This window comes from Hypanus sabinus, chromosome 17 (genome assembly GCF_030144855.1).
Source record: "Hypanus sabinus isolate sHypSab1 chromosome 17, sHypSab1.hap1, whole genome shotgun sequence".
Taxonomy (NCBI): domain Eukaryota; kingdom Metazoa; phylum Chordata; class Chondrichthyes; order Myliobatiformes; family Dasyatidae; genus Hypanus; species Hypanus sabinus.
Window position 1 is genome coordinate 57117281 of NC_082722.1, and position 26642 is coordinate 57143922.

The following is a 26642-nucleotide window of genomic DNA, read 5'->3' on the forward strand; positions in this document are numbered from 1 at the left end:
GTGTGACAATCAAAACATTTAATAGCAATTGATAGGTAGTCATTTTGAAGTCTATGCTATCAAAAATCTATCAGGCTGCAGGTGTAACACAAATATCGATTGGAGCAATGCCAATTCCTAAAGCCTTTGTTAAAGATAACTAACAACAAGATCATATAAACTCTTAGAAAAAGCAGAATCAACATATAACGAGTGCATACACTTTCAGAAATTGACAAATTGTGGTGCCAAATCATAAGTAATGGTATTTCATTTGTATTCATGTGTATATACGTGTATTCATGTGTATATACGTATGGTTAAATGAAATTTAAACTTGAACTTGAACTTAATATATATAAAGTGATGGTGCATGAGCAAGACTCAGGTTTGAAAAAAATAATGCTGTGTTAAAACAGGTAGTTTCCTCTTACCCCAAAGAGAAAATCAACTTTTTTTTCAATCTGCAATGAAAAATACTTTCTAAAAATACTTACCTACCTGTAAACACAATCACATATTTTATTACAAACTTCATTATCAAGTGTCTACTTCTTCCTTAATATTATTTGCACTACTTTCGCCTTCTATCATTCAAAAAATTACAGGTAAATGCAAATACTATCCGCAGAGTAAGAGGAATATTGGCACATGTATTAGGTTTATTGAGGGAAGAAGATGTGTATAATATCTACAAAATATTAGAACATTTTCTGTTTGTTTAGTTATATTGTTTTTACCTCTTACATTTTTAGAGAGTACACCCAAATATCATAGAAGATAAACAAATAGAAATCCCCTGCATAATGTAACAGAAATTCTTCAAGCCAGATAAACATGTGCAAGAACTTGGCCTATTTCATAAAAATTCACAATAGCCAATTGACTGAAGAATCAAGAATGTTTCTAATAAGAAACAGGAAATGATTCAAAGAGACACAGATATGCAGTTGAAGTGTTATTAACTGTGACACACTCTCTTCTCAAACTGATTGCTGCCTTCGTTAACTAGAAATTTAGTTAAATTACAAAATGCTTTGTCTAGAAAAGTATACAATTTATTTTTGATCTTGTTAGAGCTCCAAGTGTCTGTTGGCCCCGTGAGGACACAACCAAACAGCAGATGGTCCCAATCTACACTTATCTACTCCTGCTCACAATTTAGATGTCTAACTTGCAGATCAATCTTGCCCCTCTTCGCTACTATCTAAAAGCTTTCTGAATTATTATCATTGGTTCCAAAATTTTCACTCATTGACACTTACCTAGACACCAATCAGTAGTTGTCATTGTGGCTGTGTAGGGGGGAGATTGCAATCAGGATTTATGTTGGGTGTCTCATTTTGTCCTCAGGCAAAGTACACCTAAGAGAGATGCTTCCTGTGCACTTAGGGCTGATGATCCGTTTACCTTCTCCTCTCCTTCCTTATTTCAACTTTTTGTCTTGTCGCAGGTAGTCCCTGTCCATTCACAAAGGGGCAATGCTAACTAATGAGCTCATGCTTTGGAATAACTTTTCCGCAGAAGATTAAGTCAGCAAAATAGCCTCCATCACCACTGCACTCTTCCATGCAGAGCTTTGTAATTTGAAATAATTGTGGAACACTTCAAACATAGAATCATACTTACAGCCAGAGTAAGCTAGCTTTAACCTGAAAGCAATTTATAATCTCTTTAAAGGGAACTGGTTGGAGGAAGGGAGTACAAATCTTGATCAAAAGTGGGCATTGTTGCTATCAAAATGTAGCCCTGGCGTCCAATCAGCATGAGGTTTCATCTTCCCTCTCTGAATACTTTGAGTGGCTGTTTGATGTATGTGCGTGCACTAGGTGGAATGTGACATCCATCATAATTACTTCAAAACATTTGAGGCACCACCCATCCTTCACAAAAAAAAACATACTGGTATAACAGATCCCAATTTCATGCTTGCACTTATCATGAAAATCTACTGATAACAGTGTAACTTTAGATCATTCCCAGTAATTAATGTTATTTATCAACCTAAATAAATCAGTGAGTTTTAAAGATCATGACATATTACACATCTTCAACATGTCAAAATGTTCACATTTACACAGAGGGTGTGCTATTAGTAGTGAGTAAAAATGAGGCTAATTCATTAAGGATTCAAAGTACATTTACTATCAAGTGTAGGCCTCTGTTAGTCTCGATAGACCATGGACCTGCGCCTTGGAAGGTTTCCAGGGTGCAAGCCTGGGCAAGTTTTTTTTTGTGGAAGACCAGCAGTTGCCCAAGCTGCAAGTCTCCCCTCTCAACACCACTGATGTTGTCCCAGAGAAGGGCATTAGATTTACTATCAAAGTATGTATGCAGTATACAACCCTGAGATTTGTCTTCTCCACTGACAGCCATGAAACAAAGGAGAACCATAGAACCCATTCAAAGAAAATCACCAGACTTTTAGAACAAACATTCATCTTTATTAAATCATGCAACAAAATTGACTGATATCAATTTATGGTAAGAAATACATGTAAGAAATTTTTTTTAAAAAAAAGTCACCATACCACAGTCAGATTTGTTACTTAACTGTTGTAATGAATATGTAATATTAGCTAAAAAAAAACTCACTAAGAATGGCAAATGGTTGAAGTCCTACAATTTGTCTAAAGAAGTGGGCAGCTTACTTCAGTACCAAAAACATAAAATACTGTAAGGGAAGGTGTGCCTTAAATGAATCTAAATATCTTGGTAACAATGTAAACAACCATCCCTTGTTTAGTGAGTGGATCTTAGAAATGTTTTAACCCAAACTGACACCTGTTAGTGTCAGCTAAATTATCGGTACTGACAACAATACTACAATTCTCTCTCATTGCTTCCATCAGGAAGGAGCTACAGAAGCCTGAAGACACACACTCAACGATCCAGGAACAGCTTCTTCCCCTCTGCCATCAGATTTCTGAATGGCCATTGAACATTACCTCACTACTTATCTAAATATATATATATATATATATATAACTACCATAATTCACAGTTTTTATTATTGTGTATTGTATTGTACTGCTGCCGCAAGAACAACAAATTTCACAACACATGCCGGTGATACTAAATCTGATTCAGATTCTGATTCCTGGTTTTGTTGCTTAAAAGTTTAATTTTAATCAATTGATCTTAATTTTCTAAGAATGAGACCATGGGATATAATTGGATTCTAGAGAAAGTAGAACTAGGGGACATTGCCTCAAGATTCAGGGTAATAAATTTAGGATGACAATGAGGAGAAGCTGCTTTTCCCAGAGAGTAGTGAATCTGTGGATTTATCTGCCCAGGGAAGCAGTAGAGGCTACCTCATGAAATATATCTAAGACTCGGTTAGATAGATCATTGAATAGCGGGGGAATTAAGGGTTGTGGGGGAAAGGCAGGCAGGTGGAGCTGAGTTCAAAGCCAGATCTGTCATGATCCTATGGAAAAGTGGTGCTATCTCAGCAGGCCAGATGACCTACTCTTACTCATGTTCCTAATGCTCTTATGTTGGTAACCAAAGCAATTGCCTTTGCAGTAAACTGAAAGGTTTCATGAAAATCATTTCAAATTCTTTGAACTTGAGCAAATTATGTATCTTTGTATAGTCCATTTTCTAATCTTGTAAGGACACAAACTAAACTATCTTTATCACTTAACTAAATGGTAGTCTAAATAATAGTTTCTCTTTTTTCTAAGTACTACATGAAGGGCAATTATTCAGAATAAAGCTGATATTCTAAGTATTTCACTCAGACTATTAAGTAATACTTAAGGTTGATGTTAGTTAAGGAAGTCATCCATAACCCTTTATCTTGACACAAAACACAACTTAGGAGTCAAATATTCTTGAATAAGTTTGGAGAAGGTCAATTTGATGCATCTCATTCTTTCTTTTCAGCTGACATGGTGATGCATACTGTCTTCATAATAACAGCCAATTGTTGTTTACACAATGAACAAGTATGACTTCCTGCTCGAACATTCTTATGATCAATATTAAAAATGATATCAAACATTGTTTTACTGTACATCTGGAGTATTTCTGGAGTATCCAAGGGCAGAGAGAAAGCAACAGAAGAGTTTTATATATTCCTGGCACTGTAGAGTGAGTATCGTTCTGCTTAAGTGTGACACCCACAGATTAATCAACAATTTAGACCTGATCTCTTTGAAATTGCAGGATTTGAAATATAGGCACAAGTTGTAAATGCACTAATAAGATGATTTCTAAAAAAAACATAAATCAGTATTCAATGACAGATCTGTAAGGCCTTTTCTTTACAAAGGATGCAGTTCAAACTATGATCAACCCAGATCCAGCCTTAACTTGTTCTGTGAAAATTATTCTATGTCCAAATGAAGCTGCTGGAACTTAGTAGGCTGTGGTGGGCTTCATGTGTGAAAGATAGCATGCTAATACATCTGTTCAATAAAGGAAATGGATAAATTGTCACCTCATGCAGACCTTTAAGATATGCAGGTTTTTGAAAGGGAAGCTGTGGAGGAAGTTTCCACTTGTGGGAGGAGACCTATCCACCCAGCTCTGAGTCCATCCAGGGAAGACAATCTCCAAGAAAACCAAAGGGAATTCAAAGACACTCAGAGTGAAGAGAATGGGGAACTCACTACCAAAGGAAGTGGTCGAAGGGAGACTGGACAAGCATGAGAAGAAGGCGAAAGGGACAAAAGATTGAATGGGAAAAGAGGACAGGGAGAACCTTAGGTAAGGCATAAATGCTAGAAGGAAGCAGTTGGATTGAATAGGTTGGTTGAAATGTAACATGAAACAAAATGGAGACAGGTGATTTTAATCTGTTTCAGTTTAAGTGCAAGAATCAACACAAGCATTGGCAGACATATTACTGGTTTTATAGTACAGTGCACACCACTGTAGTATTAAAGGACTTTAAAATTAAAAATAAACAATACATGCAGTACAGAATGTCGAATGCTGATTTGGTACAGAGATTTGAAGGGTCTTCAGGTTCAAACTTTCCCCTCTGTGATCAAGGCTTTCAGCTCAGCTGGGGTATTCACACAGAATATGTAGTGGGAAACAGATGACTTCTCCAAAATACTGGCCATGGCTTCACCGACATCCAGATGATTGACAAAGCCAGGAGCAATCCGATCTGGGGTCACAACACCCATGTTGAACTTCACCTGTCAATGTAACAACAATAATTTGCATCCAAGAGATTTTCTATTGTATGACAGCAAGTTAACTTCCAGTCACTTATACAAGAAATACCAATAAGTTTATTAAATTACATCTATATCTTAAGACAACAGTCAGTAATGTAAAAGTTCATGAAAAGGAATTGCACTGCAAAGATCAAACTTAATATTTTATCAGTCTAAGTCTGACATGAAAACAATAATGGTGTAAGCCCTTAATTGGAAGTTGGTGTTAAGAATGATAAGTTAGGCTTAAAACCTGATGACCAAATGTGCCAGATATTATTAATGGCTGAAAAATGACCTTGCTCATTTAAAAGAGATGACAGAGTGCAGATGCGTCATGAGGGTATTCAAGAAACAGGTTTCATTTCCCACTTAAATTACCACAAAGAAAATGAAAGCAATTATTAATCAAATATGGATCATTAAATCTGTATGGAAAGCAGTTATCTTGTTATTTAGAAAGTATTTGTTTCTCTGTCTGCCATGAGCAGGTCCAGAAGCACCGTGGTAGCATGGTAGTAAGTGCAATGCTTTTCAGCACCAGCTGTACGATCAGTCAGGGTTCAATTCCCACCGCTGCCTGTAAGGAGTCTATAAGTTGACCCATGACCATGTGTGCCCAGATTCCTCCCAAACTTCAAAGACGAAAGGGATAGTAAGTTGTGGGCGTGCTAAGCTGGCACCAGAAGCAGAGCAACACTTGCAACTGCCCCTTGGATGTGTTGGTCATTGATGCAAATGATACATTTCACTCCATGTTTCGAGCAGAATGTAGAAAACGAGATTAATGTAGGAAGAGTGTAAATGTCGGTGTGGGCTCTGTGGATCAAGGAATCTGATTCCTCTGTATAACAAATTCATGAAGATCAGATGAATAAAGCCAGTCTTATTAAAATCTTCACCTCGTTCAGTTTGCATGGGACGTCAGGGTACTCCTCTCTGACAACCTGGCAGAATGCCAGAGCTCCCGCAGCTCCCAGGGTCAAGAATCCAGTCCCAGGCATCAGTAGGCGCTCCCCGGCACCACCTTCACACATGGGGAAGCAACAGGGAAAGGATTAACTGTTTGACACTGTACTTCATAAATCTCCTCATGGTGCATTGCACCTAAGTTGTAACACATCAACTGGAAGCACTTCACTTATACATCAGATACTTTACTACTTTCCATCCACAGCTGATCAGATCAATTCTGGACCAAATCTGGATCAATAAAGTTTGCTTGACAGCTGTGGCAGGACTTGAATGGTATCACCTCCTACAAGGTTAAATCAAGCAACATGGGTGACAAAGGGCTTTGCTTCCAGATGAACTCAATGCCCTCCATGCTGGCTTTGACCATCATGAAATCCCACAGCCCCTGATGATCCTGGAATTCCAGTCCCTGAGGCCAACGTGAGAGTACCTTCAGGAGGATGAACCTTTGGAAAGCATGCAGCCCAGATTGGGTACCTAAAGGCCTGTGTGGATCAGATGGCTGGAGTGATGACTGAGATCTCTAACCTCTCACTTTGGCAGTCTGAGGTACCACATACTTGAAGTAGGGTTCAACTATACCAGTGCCCAAGAAGAATGTGGTAACCTGCCTCAATGACCATCATCCAGCTGCACTTACATCTACGGTGATGAAGTGTCTTGAGAGAGGCTGGATTTGAAGCATATCAGCTCCTGTCTGAAGAGCGACTTGGATCTGCTTTAATTTCCCTACCAGCACTACAGGTCCAAAGCAGATGCCATCTCATTGGCGCTTCACTCAACCCTGGAACCACTGGACAGCAAAGATACATACATCAGGATGCTCATTATCAACTACAAATCAGAATGCAATACTATCATCCCCTCAATACTAATCAAGAACCTTCAAGACCTTGGCCTCAATACCTCCTTGTGCAATTGGATCCTTTTCTTAGACCCCAGTCTGTTTAGTTTGACAATATCTCCTCCACAATCGTCATCAGCACAGTTTTTCCACAAAGCTGTATGCTTAGGCCCCTGCTCTGCACACTTCACACTTATAGCCAACACAAAGTACACTGCAGATGCTGTGGTCATATGGCTAAGCACAGCTCCAATGCCATATTTAAGTCTGCTGATGACACCACTGTTACAGGACAAATCAAAGGTGGTGACAAATCAGCCCATCAGAGGGAGGCAGAATATCTGGCTGAGTAGTGTCGCAACAACAACCTCTCACTCAATGTCAGCAGGACCAATGAGCTGATTGTTGACTTTAGCAGGAGGAAACAGAGGTCCATGAGCCGGTCCTCATTAAAGGATCAGAGGTGGAGAGGGTCAGCAACTTTAAATTCCTTGGTGTTATCATTTCAGAGAATCTGACCAGGCCCAGCATGTAATCTAAGTGTAATTACAAAGAAAGCGTAGCAGTGCCTCTAATTCCTTAGGATTTTGTAAAGATTTGGCATGACATCTAAAACTTCAACAAACTTCTATAGATGTGTGATGAAGAATATATTGGCTGCATCACAGCCTGGGATGGAAACCAATGCCCTTGAATGGAAAAATCCCACAAAAAATAGTGGATACGACCGGTCCATCACCGATAAAATCCTCCCTACCATTGAGCATATCTACAAGGAGTGTTGTTGCAGGAAGCCAGCATCCATCATCAGCGACCCCCATCATCCAGGATGTCCTCTCTTCTCACTGCTGCCATCCGGATGAAGGTACAGGAACCTCAAGATTCACACCACCAGGTTCACTCAATTCCACTTGCCCCATCACCGAATTGTTGCCAAAAGGTATGGACTCCTCATCTCATGTTCTCAGTAGTTATTGGTTATCTATTGATTTTTAATCTTTCTTCTTGTACTTGTAGTTTGGTGCCTTTTGCACACTAATTGTCCACCCTTTTGGTGCAGTCTTTCTCTGATTTTATTATAGTTATTGGATTTACTGCGTATGCTCAAAAGAAAATAAATCTCAAAGTAGTATATGGTTATATATATGTACATTGATAATACATTTACTTTGAGCTTTAAATATAAATTAACAGAATGACTGAGACTTCATGGCAAGGAAATGGGTCTGATAATCTTAAACACAAGAGATTCTGCAGATGCTGGAAATGAAGAGTAACACAAACAAAATGCAGGAGGAACTCAGCAGGCCAGGTAGCATCAACGGAGAAAAATAAAAAGTCGACATTTTGGGCTGAGACCCTTCACCACGACTTTGACAATAACTATTTTGGTTACCATATGACAATTTCCCCTACTTTTACCAAGTCAGACCCAGTCTAAGAGTAGTCCAAACCAATAGATAACCAATAGAGATTATTGCAATGATTAGAAATATGAACCATTGCATTTTTTTATTTCACGGTCCAGACCAACCATAGAATGGTATTGAACTGACTTAATCCAGACACGGGATAAAACCTTGCACTGTGGGTCTGAACTCATTTACTCTGTGCAGAAACTAATAGGCAGCACAGGGGTGCAGCTGATAGAGCCTCTGCCTCATGGTGTCAGAGACCCAAGTTCGAGTCACACCTCACTGTTGTCAGTGTGGAGTGCGTATGTTCTCCCTCCAGGTGCTCCAATTTCCTCCCACATTCCACACATGTTATCTGGACATTGCAAGTAACCCCTAGTGTATGGATGAATGGTAGAATGTAGTGGGGGGAGAGGCAGTTAATAGAATGTAGAGAGATTAATGTATGATGAGTGTGAATGGCTGGAGTGGACTCTGTGGATCAAGGGATATATTTTCATGTTGTATCTCTCTGTAACCAATTCATGAAAATCATATCTGCTTCTTCAGTTCTGTGCTCCTCAATATCCCTAAATGTGATCACTCCACCTTTGGTGGTCTTGCTAACAGCTGCCAAAGCACAAAGTTCATGTATTATTATTCTACAACTCTCTACCTTTCCTTTAAGACACCTATCGTACCTACATCTTTGCCAGCTTTCTTTTAAACATTAGCAATAACCGTACAGCAGGACTCTTCAATGTCTCTGTTTGGAAAGCCCAATTTCCAAAACACACGTGAGCTGAACTGTAGTCCTTTCTTGTCACTGTTGCATCCATCACAGAGCCCACCAAATCCACAATAAAGGCCAAGAAATCCCATGTCAAGGAAGCTTCCTTCCTCCATTCAGTTGGTAGATGAAAAGATAAACTCTGTTCCTCAGGACCCAGGTTCTCTTGCTGCAAGCACCCCCAGACTTGAGCTACAACACTACGTTATCTTGTAGAGACTGATGGGGTTTTACAATCAAAATCAGAATCAGGTTTAATATCACTGGCATTATATTTAAAGAAATTTGTTGTTTTGCAGTGCAGTACCTTACAATACAAAATAATGAAATACAATAAGACATATATAAATAAATTAAATGAGTAGCGCAAAAAGAGAGCAAAAAATAGTGATTCACTTTACATGGGTTCAATGTCCATTCAGAAATCTGATGGTGGAGGGGAAGAAGCTTTTCTTGAAACATTGAGTGTGTGCCTTCAGGCTCCTGTATCTCATCCCTGATGGTAGCAATGAGAAGAGACATGTTCAGGGTAATGGGGGTCCTGAATGATGGATTCCGCCTTTTAAGGCATCGCCTTTTGAAGCTGTCCTCAGTGCTGGGGAAGCTAGTGCCTGGCTGAATTTGCAACTTCCTGCAGCTTTTTCTGATCCAGTGTAGTGGCCACTCCATGCCAGAGGGCAATACAACCAGTTAGAATGCACTCCACAGTACATCTGTAAAAATTTGCAAGAGCCTTTGATGACACGCCAAGTCTCCCCAAGCTGCTAATGAAACTTAGCCACTGCCGTGCTTTATTTGTAACTGCATCAATATATTGGGTCCAGGACAGAACTTCAGAGATATTGACACCCAGGAACTTGAAACTGCTCACCCTTCCCGCTGCTGATCTGTCTATGAGGAACGATGAGTATTCCCTTGACACTCTCTACCACTCTGGTATCCTGTCTTCCTGTGCTTGTACTTAGCTTCTGTCCATGGAGAAACACTGGTTTGGGTAGGAAGTGATGAAGAGCATGGCCCTTGCCCCACAAAATCTATCCCTTCGAGCAGTAACTGGCACCAAAAACATCTAGCATTGGGGAACCCCTCCGGATAAGAGGGCTGCACCTGCTCCTGGCAAAGTGGCATCCAACATGAGGCATTCTTCTCATGCTGAATATTGAGGGAAAGATTCCATGGATGATCGGGCCTAGGTTCCTCATGGGAAGCTTTGTGGGAAGATGTGCTGACAATGACTGCTGACAAGACAGAAAAATTCCTGTGCCAGCGATTTCAATTTTCCTCACCAGAATTGCATTTGGTGAAACTATATTGCATAGATGATCTCATTAATGAAACAGTGAGATTCAAATTGGGAGACATGCCAGGGATTTTCCAGGGCTGCTTGGAAAGATCAGGGAAGATGAAAGTCAAACATAACCATGACGTCTATGCGAAGTGCAGTCCAGACCCATGACCTTGGCTAAAGGTTTTCCCATAGAAGTGGCAAATCTTATTCACGACAGCCTTGGAACACATAAGCATGCCAATGATTTTCCGACTTGAATGTTCTAGTTAGGATGTGGTGTCTTTGAAGACTCTCTGGAAGGAGACTCTTCACTGACTGACATAACTTGGCCTCCTGGCCTGAAATTCCTGAGTGATTACCCATAGTCATAATGACTCCTTGAATAACACTGGACAACAAAAATTTTGCTTCCTGAATACTTTTGGGTGTACCTTATGGATTTTGGGCTGCTGATCATGAAAATCACCATGAAATTTCTCTGTCACATACCATTTTTGGAAATTGCCTGTATTTGTTATCTCAATTCATAATTCAACTCAGACTAACTGGTGCCAAGATTAAGAAAGGCATTTTTGTTGGTCCACAAACCAAACAGGTTGTCAATGATGGGCAATTTGAATAACATCTAGTGGGACAGGAGAAAATCACATGGAAGGCATTCAAGGACGTTGTTGAAATTTTTCTGGCAACTACAGAGCACCAAACAACATGCTGTTGGTTGACAACATACTTCAAGCACACAAAACCATGAAGTGCTACATGTCACTAAGGATTCATTTTCTGCATTCATATTTCGACTTCTTCCTTGCAAATCTGGCCCTGTCAGCAACAAGCACGGTGAAAGGCTTCATCAACAAAACATTTTTGGCTTTGTTGAACTCTTGCAAAGTATGCAGTTAGTCCGTATGCAGTTAAACGCATTATGTTCAATAAAAGTTAATGTCTTGTTTCTCCAAATTCCTACATGAGACAAGTAATCTGAAATTATACGTGCTCAGCTTCAAGTGGTCTATAATTTAAAAAATTCCGATGAATCAACCTTCCGAAAAAATTTGTTGTCCAGTGTAATGGAATACTGCCAGAGGTGCCACAAATGAATATCAATTTTATCAGCATCTCAGCAATCAAATAACAATGAGCAACTCCCTGATAGCTTCAATAAACCCTGGAGACATTGGAGGTGTAAGTATGGAAACTGCTCAGACAGGTCTCCCAATTTTTGAGACAAACAACAATACTCTTAGTTCTATTGTGGTGCTTCCACAATGGTTGGAGTTTGGTGTTTTCACCTCCCCTTTACATTGACACTCAGCAATACGCAACCGGCAACATCATGAATGGCGTGTGACATTGGGAAAGATTAGGCATGCTAATGTGAATTACTGCTTAAGTCCCATCCAATTTCATCATTTCAACCAAAAATGTTTGTTTCTGCCTTTTACTTCAGTCTAGATTGAGTTTCACAAGATAAATACAAACAGAAGAGGGATGACATGACACAAATTCCAGGTTCATTTGTTCAGTCCTCTTACGGCCGTATTATAGGGACAAAACTTTTTATAAAAAAGCACACAGAAATAAAATAGGGTTGTAAAGACTTCTGATTATATTCAGATTGCCATCTATCATGCTTCTGAACCACAGATACACAGTGTATCTATATTTGCTCTGTATTTGAACAAAGTATTAGCCAAGGTCATTGATAAATTATGTTAAATCAGTAATCATTTAAAATGTTTGTTCTCAATCTTTATAACTGCTAGTTTAAGTGATAAAAGAATTTATACAGTATAAATAAAAATGACAGATTCTGGTCATTTCTGTCTGAGTTATCTTTTTCTACATCATAAGTATTTTGGATGACTACCTTAAGATGTGCGTGACTACCACCCAAGATTATATCAATGCCAGCAACCCAGAGATATCATTGTAAGGGACGTCATGTAGTGTTGAAATGCAACCAACTTGTACTGCATGGCCAAAAAAAATTGAGAGGAAGCAATTGATTACTTATTTTTGGATTCAGTCATTTCACTATATATTCACTTCTTTTTCCAGATGACAAAAAGGCAATCAAAAAGTACCTCAGCTGAATTCTTGTACATTCATGCATGACTAAATGTTGATGTTTCTTTTCTGGGTATAATAAGGTAGTTGCCAATCACCTTACACTAGTGATGTTTCTTTCAGATACCTGTCCAGCTGGTATTCCTAGCCAGGACAGCATCCGGCCGAAGAATTGTGAGCTGTATGCCAAAACCCAATGGGTTCCCATCTGCCCACTGAAGCCTTTCATTACACCATTCCGGAGGACAACATACCTCTGCCAAAATATAATAACGCTCACTAATATATTCAACCCGGAAGAAATAGAGCCAGGGTCTGCTCTCAAGTCAAACTGGCACGTTGCCTAACAACACTGTTTTTTTCTGCTGGCCCCATCAAATCAGGAGCAAGGGAGGAGACACAGGTACACGAGTGATATCTTAAAAAGGACCATTTGTGGGCTTTCGCTATTCTTCCAGCGGCCCAATTGAAACAGGAGTGTGAGAGGAGGCAGATCATAGGTCTATGAGTGAGATTTAACGAAGAAGCATTCACAGGGTTTCAGTGTTTTCTGGTGGTCCAATCAAATAGCGATTCATTAGCATAAAGAATAAAAATAAGATAGGGATAAGCGGAGTGGCCATTGTGTGAGTGGACCAGTCTTAGAGCAGACAGGCTTGGGCGAGGTACATACCTGATGTTTCTTCTTCATTATTCATTCTTTGTCTGATAGTACATACAGCAGTAAGGGTGGCTCAAGAGGCTGATTGTGTTCTTGGTATGAGATGTGGGAATTCTGGGAGACCTCCAGCCTCCTGGATAACCACATCTGCACCAGGTGCATGGAGCTGCAGCTCCTCAGAGAACGTGTCAGGAAATTGGAGCTGCAGCTCGTTAACCTTTGGTTTATAGAGGGAACTGAGGAGGTGATAGATGGAAGCTACAGGGAGTTAGTCATTCCCAAGTTGCAGGAGGCATGTACCCAGGTAATTGTCAGGAGAAGAAAAAGAAATAGGCAGCCAGTACAGAGTATCCCTGTGGCCATTCCCTTCAATAATAAGTATACCACTTTGGATACTCTTGGGAGGAGGGAAGTAATCTACAGCAATTGGGTCTCTAGCACTGAGTCTGGCATTGTGGCTCAGAAGGGAAGGGGAAGGAAGAGGACTGCAGCAGTGATAGGGGATTCCATAGTTAGAGTAGACAGATTGTGTGAACGTGTTAGAGACACCCAGATGGTATGTTGCCTCCCAGGTGCCAGGGTCAGGGAAGTCTCAGATCAGGTCCACAGTATTCTAAAGGGAGAGGGTAAGCTGACAGATGTTTTGGCACATATTGGCACCAATAACATAGGTAGGAAAAGGGGAAAGAGAGAATTTAGGGAGCTATGCAGAAAGCTGAAAAGCAGGACCTCCAGGATAGTAATACCTGGATAGCTGCCTGTGGCATGCACCAGTGAGGGTAAGAATAGGATGTTTTAGTACGTAGGTGAATGTGTGGCTAAGAAACAGGTGCAGGGGGTAGGGTTTCAGATTTCTGGATCTCTTCTGGGGAGGGTTTGACCTGTACAAAAGGTTACACCTGAACCCAAAGGGGACAATATCCTTGTGGGCAGGTTTGCTGGTTTGCTAAATCTGTTGGGAGGTTTTAAGCTAATCTGGCAGGGAGATAGGAAACTGAATGATAGGGCTGAGGATGGTTTCAGTTGGTACACAAGAGAGGCAGTGTATAGTGACTGTCAGAAAGACAGGTAAATGATAGCACAAAATTGCAGTCAGTGGAATGAGTTGCAGTGTAACCGGAATAAAATCAAAAAGAGTGATGAATATAGGAATGAAGTTCTTATATTTGAATGCACACCAGATATGGAATGAGGTAGATGATTTTTTTTTTAGCTCAGTTAACAGATTGACAGGAATGATGTGGGCATTGCTGTGTCGTGGCTGAAAGAAGATTATGGTTGGGAACTTAACATACAAAGATACATATTACAACAAAAGGACAGGCAGGTAGGCAGAGGGGGTGGCGCGGCTCTGTCGATAAAAAAATGAAATCAAATCCTTAGTAAGAGACAACATAAGATCAGAAGATGTAGAATCTTTGTGGGTAGAGGTCGGGAACTACAGGGATAAAAAGACACTGGTGGGAGTTACATACAGGGCTCCAAACAATAGCCAGGATGTGGGCTGCAAGTGGCAACGAGAGGTAGAAAATGCATGCGAAAGGAGGCAATGTTACAATATTCATGGGGGATTTCAATATGCAGGTAGATTGGAAAAATCAGATTGATGCTTATTTTGTATCACATGAGAGAGAATTTGTAGAATGCCTGTGAAATGGTTTCTTAGAGCAGCTTGTGGTTGAGCCCAAGTTGTAATCAGCTATTCTTGATTGGGTGTTGGGTAATGAGACGGATTTAATTAGGAACCTTAGTAGCCAGAGATCATAATATGATAGAATTTATGCTGAAATTTGAGAGGGAGAAGTTAAAGGAAATGTATCAGTATTGCAGTGGAGTAAAGGGAATTTCCAAGGCATGGGAGAGGAGCTAGCCAAAGTTGATTGTAAGGGGACACCAGCAGGGATGACAGCAAAGCAGCAATGGCTGGAGTTTCTGGGAGCAATTCAGAAAGCATAGGATAGATCAGGGGTGGGCAAACTTTTTGACTTGTGGGCCACAAAGGGTTCTAAAATTTGACAGGGGGGCCGGACCAGGAGCAGATGGACGGAGCGTTTTGGTAATACACCTCATAAGAGAAAATAAAATATCATGGGATATGTAGAAAACATGTGCTCTAATTTCAATTGAAAATGAACAAATGCATTACAACAAAATATCTGTCTTTGAAGTCCCATGGTATTTAGCTATTTATTGAAATGACTTTTAAAACACTGAAAATTAAATGAATAAAATACAGCTTTTTTTAATAGTAACAGTTATTACTTTAAAGCACTGAAAATTCTGTTATCCTTCAAGATATTATCATCATCACTCTCCTCCTGACTGTCTTTATTTCAAAAACGGTAGGAGATGCAGGTCTACTTGTCCTGCTCATTCTTATTCAATTGTCCCCTGTGCCAAAACTCAACAACGACCAGCACAAGGACAGAACAGTGACAGCGCGTCAGTATGCGGAGCGCGTTATTTGATCTGGAGCGCATTTTTTATTTTGAGAACATACGTGCACCTGCGCACTACTCATGTCCATCACTTAACAGAAATGACATGTAACATGTAAGGCTTATTGAAAAAAATATTTTCAAATGCACTCTTTACATAACACAACGAAGAAACTTATTTTTAATTTCAGTGGGAACAGTGTTGTTGGTCTCCCTTTTTAGCCAGCGCATCAAAGTCTGGATTTAGTTTTGTTGTGGCGATTCTCAGGATGGATCTGAGGTGTTGGTCAGTTAACTTGGATCTGTGGCTGGCTTTGTTGATGATCATGACGCTGAACGCCTGTTCACACAAATAGGTCGAGCTGAACAAAGAGTAAAGCGCAAATGTGGAGTAATACGCTGCACCTCAACAAAGGTCAATGTATATAGAGTGCGTCATCTATTGGGAAAACGCCAGAATTGCAGGGAAAAAAACGTTAACAAGGTTTATTAATATAATTTCATCAAGTTCTGCGGGCCGGATTAAAAAGCTTAACGGGCCGCATATGGCCCCCGGGCCGTAGTTTGCCCATGCCTGGGATAGATACATCCCAAAGAAGAAAGTATTCCAAAGTATTCTAACTGTGGCTAACAAGGGAAGTCAAAGCCGATATAAAAGCAAAAATTAGTGAGAAGTTGGAGGATTGGGAAGCTTTTAAAAAAAACTAGAAGGCAACTAAAAAAGCTATAATGAGGGAGAAGAAAACGTGAAAGTAATTTATTCAATAATATCAAAGTGGATACCAAAAGTTTTTTCGGATATATAAAGAGTGAAAGAGAAGTGAGAGTAGATATCAGCCCACTGGAAAATGACACTGGAGAGGTAGTAATGGGGGAACAAGGAAATGGGAGATGAACTAAGTAAATATTTTGCGTCAGTCTTCACTGTGGAAGACACTAGCAGCAACCATTAGTTCGAGAGTGTCAAGGGGCAGAAGTGAGCACTGTTGCAATTACTAAGGAGATAGCATGAAAGGTCTGAAGGTAGATAAATCCATAAAACCATAAGACATAGGAGCAGAATTAGGCCACTTGGCCCATCGAGTCAACTCCGCCATTCAATCATGACTGATCCTTTTCCCCCCTCAGTCCCACTCCCCAGCCTTCTCCCTATAACCTTTGATGCTATGTCCAATCAAGAACCTATCAAGTTCTGCCTTAAATACACCCAATGAGCTGGCCTCCACAGCTGCCTGTGGTAATAAATTCCACAAATTCACCACCATCTGGCTGAAGAAATTTTTCTGCATCATTCCTTTAAATGGACACCCCTCTGTCCTGAGGCTGTGCCCTCTTTTCCTAGACTCCCTCATAATGGAAAACATCCTTTCCACATCTACTATGTCCAGGCCTTTCAATATTCCAAAGGTTTCAGTGATATCCCCCTCAGCACCTGAACCAGATGGACTACACCCCAGGGTTCTGAAAGAGGTGGTTGAAGGATAGTGGAGGCATTGGTAATGATATTTCAAGAATCTCTAGATTACAGCATGGTTGCAGAGGACTGAAAAATTGCAAGAGTCACTCCAATCTTATAGAAGGGAAGGAGGGAGGCAGAAGAAAGTGAATCGTAGGGCAGCTAACCTGACCTCTGTGGTTGGGAAGATGCTGGAATTGATTGCTAAAGATGAGGTCTGGGGGTACTTGGAGGCACATGGCAAAATAGGGCAAACCCTGCATGGTTTCCACACAAAGGAAATTTTGCCTGAAATCTGTTGGAATTCTTTAAGAAAACACAAGCCGGGTAGACAAAGGAGAACTGATATGTGTACCTGGATTTTCAGTAGGCCTTCGACAAGGTGCCACACATGAGGTTGCTCAACACAGGAAAGATTCTACCATAGATAGGGCATTGACTGATTGGCAGGAGACAAAGAGTGGGTATAAAGGAAGCCTTTTCTGATTGGCTGGCAGTGACTAGTCGTATTCCGCAGGGGTCAGTTTTGGGACTGCTTCCTTTTAAGTTGTATGTCAGTGATTTAGATGACGAAATTGATGGCATTGTGGCCAACTTTGGGGATGATACGAAGAAAGCTGGAGGGGCAGGTAGTTTTGAGGAAGCAGGGAGGCTGCGGCAGAGTTAGATTAGGAGAATGGGCAAAGAAGTTCCAGATGGAATACAGTGTCGGGAAGTGTACGGTTATGCACTTTCGTAGAAGGTATAAAAGTGTAGACTATTTTCTAAAAGGAGAGAAAATTCAAAAATCTGACATGCAAAGGGACTTGGGAATCCTTGTGCAGGATTCCCTAAAGGTTAACTTGCAGATTAAGTCAGTGGTGAGGAAGGCAAATGCAGTGTTAGCATTCATTTTGAGAGGATTAGAATAATAAAAACAAGAATGTCACGCTGAGGCTTTTTAAGGCACTAGGAAGGCTTCACGGAGTATCGTGAGCAGTTTGGAGTCTCTTATCTAAGAAAGGATATACTTACATTAGAGGGGGTTGAAATGAGGCTTACAAAACTGATTCCAGGAATAAAAGCTTTATCATATAGGTAATGTTTGGTAGCTCTGGGCCTGTACTCACTGGAGTTTAGAAGAATGAGGTGGGGTATCTTACTGAAACCTATCGAATGTTGAAAGGTCTTGATAGAGTGGATGAGTCTATGACCAGAGTGCACAACCTCAGAATGAAAGGAAATTCATTTAGAATGGAGATTAGGTGGAAATCTTCAGCCAAAGAGTTGCCACAGGTGGCTGTGGAGGCCAGGTTATTGGGTGTATTTAAGGCAGAGGTTGATAGATTCTTGATAAATCAGGGCATAAAAAGTTTATGGTGAGAAGGTAGGAGAATGGATCAGCCGTGATCAAATAGTGGAGGGAACCAATGGGACAAATGGCCTAATTCTGCTCCTTTGCCTTATGGTTTTAACACAGTTTAAATTGTGACAAGCATGCATGGTGGTTTTAAAAGAGGTTATTTTACAGATTATAACAATGGCATTGTTTAGTTGACTTGCTTCTTAATGAGAAAAATTATGAAAATTAGAGGGTTGATGCTCAGTGCTTCAAACTAACCACAGCATGAACTGGCCGACACCCTTCCACTTGGTACCCTGCTAATAATCCAAGGGTTAAAAGCAGAATTAAAAGCATGTGCCCATCTCTCCCCTCTGCAACCTGTATGCCTCTGCGGGTTCTGCTGGTGGGTGGGAGCAGCAGACAGGTCAGTGACTGGATCGGAGACTCAGCAGGAGAGTGCGAAGTCAGGTGGGGTAATGGTGACAGAAGACTTGATGGTTCGAGGACAGATAGGAGGTTCTGTGGCCGCAAAAGAGACACCAGGATGGTGTGTTGCCTCCTGGGTACTAGGGCCAAGGGTATCTCAGAGTGGCTGCAGAACATTCTCAAGTTTGGTGAGCAGACAGGGGTCATGGTGCACATTGGCACCAATGACAAAGGTAGAATGGGGGAAGGACACCTGTGCAGTGAGTATAGGGAGTTAGGAAGTAGGCTGAAAAGCAGGACCTTGAAGGCAGTAGTCTCTGGATCACCCTTGGTGTCACATGCTAGTCAGGGCAGAAAGATAGAACCAGATCAAAGGGTGGCTGAGGAACTGAGGAAGGGGGCAGGACTTCTTGGATCATTGAAAGCTCTTCTGCGGGCACACACACACTCGCTCAGTGGCCACATCATTAGTAAACCTGCACATTACTTTAATGCATTAATGCAGATCTCTAATCAGCCAATCATTTGGCAGCAACTCAATGTATGAAAGCATGCAGACATAGTCATGAGGTTCAGTTGTTGTTCAGACCAAACATCTGAATGGGGAAGAAATGTGATCCAAGTGACTTGGGCAGCAGTCTCTAGAGTTTACAGAACAAGGTAAGAGAAACAAATAAAAAATCTAGTGAGTAGCAGTTCTGTGAGCAAAAACACCTTGCTAATGAGACAGGTCAGAGGAAAATGGCCAGACTTGGTCAAGCTGACTGGAAAGTGACAGTAACTCAAATAACAGTGGTGTGCAGAAGAGCACCTCTGAACAAACAACATGTCGAATCTCGAATTGGCTGGGATACAGCAGCAGAAGATCACGAATATACACTCAATGGCTACTTTATTAGGTACAGGAGCTCCCTAATAAAGTGGCCACTGAGTGTATAGATGTATGTATCAGGTCTCGATAGACATATAGTCTGTTACTCACAGCACCCCTGGTAGTGATGAAATTAGCAGTCTTGCTTCAGAAAAATGTGTTACTTGAAATAAGCTTAATCCGTCCGGATTGGCTCTTACTCACTGAATTGAATTGATTTTATTACTTACAGCCTTCACATACAAGAGGAATAAAAATCTTTACGTTATGTCTCCGCCTAAATGTGCAATGTGCAATTTATAGTAATTTATAATAAATAGTATGTACAACAGGACAGTCAATATAACATAGAAATACAGTTGTGTCAGCATGAATTAATCAGTCTGACGGCCTGGTGGAAGAAGCTGTCCTGGAGCCTGTTGGTCCTGGCTTTTATGCTGCAACACCGTTTCCCAGATGGTAGCAGCTGGAACAGTTTGTGGTTGGGGTGACTCGGGTCCCCAGTGATCCTTCGGGCACTTTTTACTCACCTGTCTTCGTAAATGTCCTGAATAGTGGGAAGTTCACATCTACAGATGCGCTGGGCTGTCCGCACCACTCTCTGTCGAGTCCTGCGATTGAGGGAAGTACAGTTCCCATACCAAGCAGTGATGCAGCCAGTCAGGATGCTCTCAAATATGCCCCTGTAGAAAGTTCTTAGGATTTGGTGGCCCATACTGAATTTCTTCAACCATCTGAAGTGAAAGAAGCGCTGTAGTGCCTTTTTCACCACACAGCTGGTGTGTACAGACCACGTGAGATCCTCGGTGATGTGGATGCCGAGGAACTTAAAGCTGTTCACCCTCTCAGCCCCAGATCCATTGACGCATACTGCACCTCTCCTGCCACAAACAACGCTGTGTATCAAAGTATACTCACAGAAATATGGTAAAAGTTAATTGTGGATTTTAAATCCCATTCCACCTCCAGAAATTCCTTTTAAGATTAATAGGATAAATTGTGGAACATGATATTGATAACAGGCAGAGCTAGAATATGTTGACATCAGAAAGCTTCAGCACCTTCTTAAAAATCTAATTTGCTTTAATAGACTGTACAAGATCAGTTCCTAAAGCCAAAGGCTGGAGCCCAATTAGAGTTTTATAAAGCTGCAACATGACTTCCTAACTCGTGAACTCAGTTCCTCAACTAATAAAGGCAAACATGGCATAGGCCTTCTTTACCACCCTATCAGCCTGTGTCGCCACCTTCAGGGAGATCTGGATGGAGATCCCATGATCCCTCTGTATGTCAACACTGTTAAGAGTCTTGGCGTTAACACTATACTGTCCCTTTTCTTTTGATCTCACACCATCTGTCACTGCCCCACCCATTTCAGCAACTGATCTATATCCCACTGGATCCTTTGGCGGACTTCCATACTATCCACAATGCCACCAATCTTCATAATGTCTACAAGCTTACTAATCCATCCATCTACATTTTCAATTAGCAACCATTGGAATGGACTGTACAATCAGATGTTCAAAAGCCAAGGTGAAAATAATATACTGCGTCAATTTGAAGTAATATTGAGTCTTTCAAAAATAATTGTCACATTCTGAAGTAGTCAACTCACCAGTTATAAATGTGTATGATCCATGGGGGTTATCTTTAACCAGAGGAAAGAATGCCTTCCAGGATGTGAAAGTGCTCAGCACCAGTGTGTTCAGAACCTAGAGCATATAATACCTGGGTTAGATGCATCAGCAATATATTCTGGCTGCCGCAGAGTCCCTGGTACACATTCCGACTTAAAACAGAGAAGAATTTTTTTTGATTAAAGTTTATTAAATGGATCAAAGGATGGAGGTGAGGAAGGAGGGACAAATTTAAACCCCTCTCCAGAATGTGAGGGGGAAGAGATGGTGATAATTAAAATAGAAGGACGAAACGGCAAACATTGAAAGGACTAAATCTGCTCGGAAAGCTATTGGCTATTGACATTAGTCAATTCAACTGAGGCCAGAGTTGGGGGAATATATTGGTGATAACCCACTAGGCCAAATCTTCCAGGAGCATAAAACAGGACCAAAAGGAAGCTCTGCCAGACAAGAAAGACTTTACAGACCAAGTGATATAATCCAGGGAGCATCATAAGGAAACTTAGCCTTCCCTCTCCCAATCAGGACTCCATTCAAGAAGCACTTGCTTAAAAACAAGGGTTATAACTCTTGCAGTGTCTTGGCGCTCAGTTTTAAAGGTTGACCAGTCAGCGACATATTAAAGATGGCTGGACAATGATAAATCAGCTGATTATGCACAGAGGCTACTTGACTGTAATTCCTTCTCCAAGATAAAATCAAGGCTCCCGTTCAATGTGAACCCTTCCTTTAGGTTACTCAGCAATGGGAGAAAATTGCAACCTAGAATTAGATGTCACATCTACAGTTTAGTGACAATTCATAGAAAAACAAGGCGAGTAAATAAAGCATAGATCATCATTCATTTTCATCATTTTACAAAAAGCAAAATTATTATTAGGACAAAGAAGTGAGATTCAGGTAGATGATGAAACCAGAGGAGACCATTCAGCCCATCATCAATGTCAGGTCACAGCATAGCATTTCTATCAGTATAATTCCCATTTCCTCTCCGGCCCTGCAACTTACGCTCATAAATTCATTTTGTTCTTTTGTCACTCAACTACTCTTAGGTGTAACAATGTGACTGATTAACGTGTATATATATATATATATATATATATATATATATAACCTCCGGGTTACATAAGAATTTTTTTTTTTCTGGAAACTAATCACAAGTTAGAACCATCTGCTTATAGTAGTAACCCATATTATACCACTAATTGATATTGTTGAATTATCATCCTTACACTATCTATAGATATATATTGCATCTAGTCATTAATGGATACCATAAAATAGTAATAATGTTACTGGCTTGAAAAGTGTGTTAAACAGGTATGGGCAAATTGGCAAAGAGCTAGATTTGCATAAATCAGGTCATTTGTAACCCAGGGTGACCGAAAACACAAAACTCAAACATTGCACAAACATGAAATAAACAAAAGTTCGTGCTTAATACTTTGAAAACCATGGGACGTTGTCACAAATGAGTCACAAATTTTTTAAAGCCAGTCCTTTTAAAATACACCCCATTCAGCAAGGTTAAAAAAGTATTCCTCGCGAGAACAGTGCATAAGAAGTGAAATTCATATGAATGAACTGATTCCACTTTTATTACAAGAGTGTCAAGAAATGTTTAAAAATCTTCGGGTGATTGAGAAGGGTAATTAAGTTTCTTACCCATTAAACTGCTATTTCCAAAATCCAGCTACAATAAGGGGTGGGGGGGGGAAATTGATGCATTATCTGATTTTTCCAGTTAGGATAGATTGGCTTAACAACAAAGGCAAGTGCAGTCAAGCAGCCCTGCAGCTTTATGTGGAAATGGTTGCAAACATGTATATTATAAAAATGGCATGTGTTCAACATGTAGCTTCAAAAGCATTTTGTTAATAAATAAGGGTACTGCTGACATCAAGCCATCTGCCAAATTGTACAGGTCCATAAAGTTAAAATGTAGTGTACTTTAACTATTTCACATAATACATGTATGCGCCGCCTAACATCCATTCAGACAACATCCAACTGCATATACGTCTGTAGTCCTGATTGGAGAATGTGCTGTAGCCAATCTTGAGTATCGCGCGTCTCTTGAGGTAGTAGTGTTATCTCTCTGTTTAATTTTCTTTCGAAAATATTACCGTAAAGTGCACCAGGGCTTCCAAACGCAGCAAAACCACTCCTAGGGATAGCAGCAGCAAGAGGCAAAGGAAAGGTATTGATTTGGAAGTGAAACAGTAGGTTATTAAACAATACGAAGGTGGAAAAACCAGTGAATGCTATTGCTCGGGATTTAGGCATGTCGCACTCAATGATCAGGACAAGCCTGAAAAACAAAGAAAAAAATTCTCAAAGCTGTTAAAGGATCGGCTTCACTGAAAACTACAAGGCTCATGAAAATGCAAGGGGGACCTATATCGGATATGAAGAAATTGCTAATGACATGGATTGAGGCAGTGTTTTTCGAGAAATTTATGAAGAAAAGAAAAAGCCAACTAGGCAAACAACACTGGACATATTCCTGAAGAAGCCAATACCTCCTGAAGAAGTGGAACTCTATGAGGAAGTTGAGAACAGTGATGTGGATGATCCTGATCCTCATTGATAAATTGTGTGTGAAATAGGCTAAGAAAGTGTTTACATAAAAGTTTAAAAAGTGAAAAAAATTTAAAAGTTTAAAACAAAATAAAATATGATAGTGTATGTATGTATTATTGTGTACAGTATACAGTTTTAGTGTAAGTTCTTGGCTATGTAGTCAATACAGGTACACTACAGTACTCCACATAGGTTTGCTAAGTATATATCATGTTTGCACAATGTCCAAATCACATAACGGCCAATTTCACAGAACATATCGTGGATGTTAAGCAACGCATAAAAAATGTCTACAGTCCCGACTCTGTGGCCAAATATTATGTCATTCAGTACTGGGTTCATTGAAGGATAATTTAATGTAATCACAAGCAGTCAATAGCTTAAGATTGCAAGGTGCAGTGCTGTTCAACGGTCTAGAGTTTAGAGTGATAATTCTGCCACTTACCCTATTGAGTTCTTCCAGTGTTTGAGTGTGAGGAGGGCCACCCTGCCACCAGCTGAACCCCAGGGATGACACAATATCTGTCACTTTCTCAACAGCCTGGAGGACTGCATTTTTAGCTGCTTCTGCACCCTCTTCAGAACCTGGAACCGTTTCAGGCAGTTGATTAAAACTACCGAAGTACAGTGATGCATATAATGACTTGCCACACTAACCACCCACAACCTCTGGGCATGTCTGAAATGTACCAAACTGAGTATTACATCAGGTCTCGTTTCTGAGGTTGGAATTTAGAAACCAGACTTCTCTAAATCTCCTCTGAACATCCTCGCAGGTCAAAGGACAGTATGTTTTTGTTTATATTGACGACAGAGCTTTGTTTCCAATACAAAAGCTGTATGCAGTTTTTTTTGTATTGGGATTACAAGGCTCAGAAACCGGCCTTGCAAATGAGTCTCCTCCCATTCCCTTCAATTATACGCGCAAATCAAACAAGAATCAAAACTAATCCATTTTTAGACTTCTTTGACCTCTCAATTCTACTTATTTGTGCCAATTTTTCTCTCCAATTAATATGAAAAAGAATGCTTTGAGTTCATGGAAAGGATACCTTACCCACATCTCCAACCAGTGTAAAAAGCCTGGATTTTGTAGCAGTTGAGACAAAGTTTTTTATTTTCTCTAAGCGAGCCGCATCTCTGGATATTACTGCCACACGAAAGCCTGAAAAAACATTGAAATAAAAGGAACTCAACATAAGCTGCAAAAAGCTAGGTCTTTTTTTTTGGCCTTTAAGAAGGAGGATGAGTTAAGATGAGTTTTACATTTCACACTTAACATTTAATAGTCTGATGATGCCCTGGACAACATACATACCAAAACTGCTTAGCTGATTAACACCACTTTGAGAGACTTTGCTTTATGTAAATAGTTTGTTGCACTTGTTCACCTTCTTATACTGGTATTAATTCCAAAATTAATTTACATGAAGGAGCAAAAAAAAAACAAACAAACTTCTGGAGAAATTCAGTAGGTCAGTCTGTGAAGGGAAATGGACAGCTCCAGGATGAGACTCTTCACCTGAACTGAAAGAAGCGGAGGCTGCCCATATAAAGTGGTGGGAGAAGGGGGTGGCCCCATAGCCGGCAAGCAATAGGTGAATCCAGGAGATGAGAGGATGAAAGACAGATGAGGTGGAAATAGTGACAGAGGCTGGCATGAGTAAAGGGAACAAGGGGCTGAAGATAAAGGAATCTGATTGGAAAAGAAGATGCAGTTACATGAAAGATTCTGTATTGCTCTAAGCATGCAGAAGGTATTGCATAAGCATGTTTCTTTCTACACACAGGAGGGAAACAGTTAAACTAGAATGGTTAAGAATATACTACTAAGGAAACCTGTGATGATGAACAATATGTGATCACTGCACAGAACCAGAAAAGTCAAAATGAATTACCATTTAGATACCAGTAATAAATGAGTTACTGGATTCATACAAAATTACTCTGCAACTGTAACGACTGTGTTTCATTTCCAGCTAATGAAGAAACTTTAGATGATTAGAAGATTTGTCACTGATGTCACATAGCTTGGATTCAATCTACAAGATATCGCCGCACTGCTGAAAGAGCTCAGAAGTAAACCTGACTGAATAGTGTCAATCTTCATCGTCAGTGCTTGGGTGTTCAGATGGAACCTAGAGACAGATTGATTTGCAATTGAACAAATAGATGGATTCGACTATTTTTGATTGCTACTCTCCTTTGGATGCATCATCATGGCCGAGCTATTCCAAGCCTCAGCAACAAAATATTGTTTTGCATTACACAAGTATTTTCAAAATGCAATTCCAATTCATTTTCAAAACAGAAAACAACTTTAATTTCACTCGCACAATACTGTACTGAAGAAGTTCTGGTAAACTTCACAAATGGTGTTGATATGATTGTTGATATAAACTGGAAGATCCCACAAAAATCAATTAAAATACAATACATATTAACATCTATTTTGTCCTCTTGGTTAAGGAATGAATATTGTCCAGGAAATACGGTACTGTGCAAAAGTTTTAGGCACATACACTGTACATAGCTAGGGATTTTGTGCAGTACGGGTATCTATGAATTTGGAGTGGAGAGCGAGTTTGTAAATCTGGCAGGAACATTGGGAATGGCCGCAGGCAAGGCTTGGGATAGGTGGCAGAGAATGAGTACTGGTTAGAGGATGATGCAGATGCAGACACATCCAGCCCTGAGACACCATGCAAGGTCATTTGATTCCA

At 40.3% G+C, this 26642-nt stretch overlaps 1 protein-coding gene across 1 annotated transcript in view; it reads right to left on the reverse strand.

Moving 5' to 3' along the window:
- Positions 1-4767: 4767 nt before the first annotated feature.
- si:dkey-238o13.4 (uncharacterized protein LOC560780 homolog) overlaps positions 4768-26642 on the reverse strand; it is a 33042-nt gene continuing 11167 nt past the window's right edge. The window contains exons 2-6 of the mRNA XM_059993489.1: positions 24977-25084; positions 24365-24504; positions 21312-21408; positions 6062-6186; positions 4768-5138 (exon numbers count right to left, since the gene is read on the reverse strand). Of these exons, the coding sequence (XP_059849472.1) occupies positions 4962-5138; positions 6062-6186; positions 21312-21408; positions 24365-24504; positions 24977-25084 (647 nt within the window). The 3' untranslated portion in view covers positions 4768-4961. The remainder of the gene's footprint in view (positions 5139-6061; positions 6187-21311; positions 21409-24364; positions 24505-24976; positions 25085-26642) is intronic.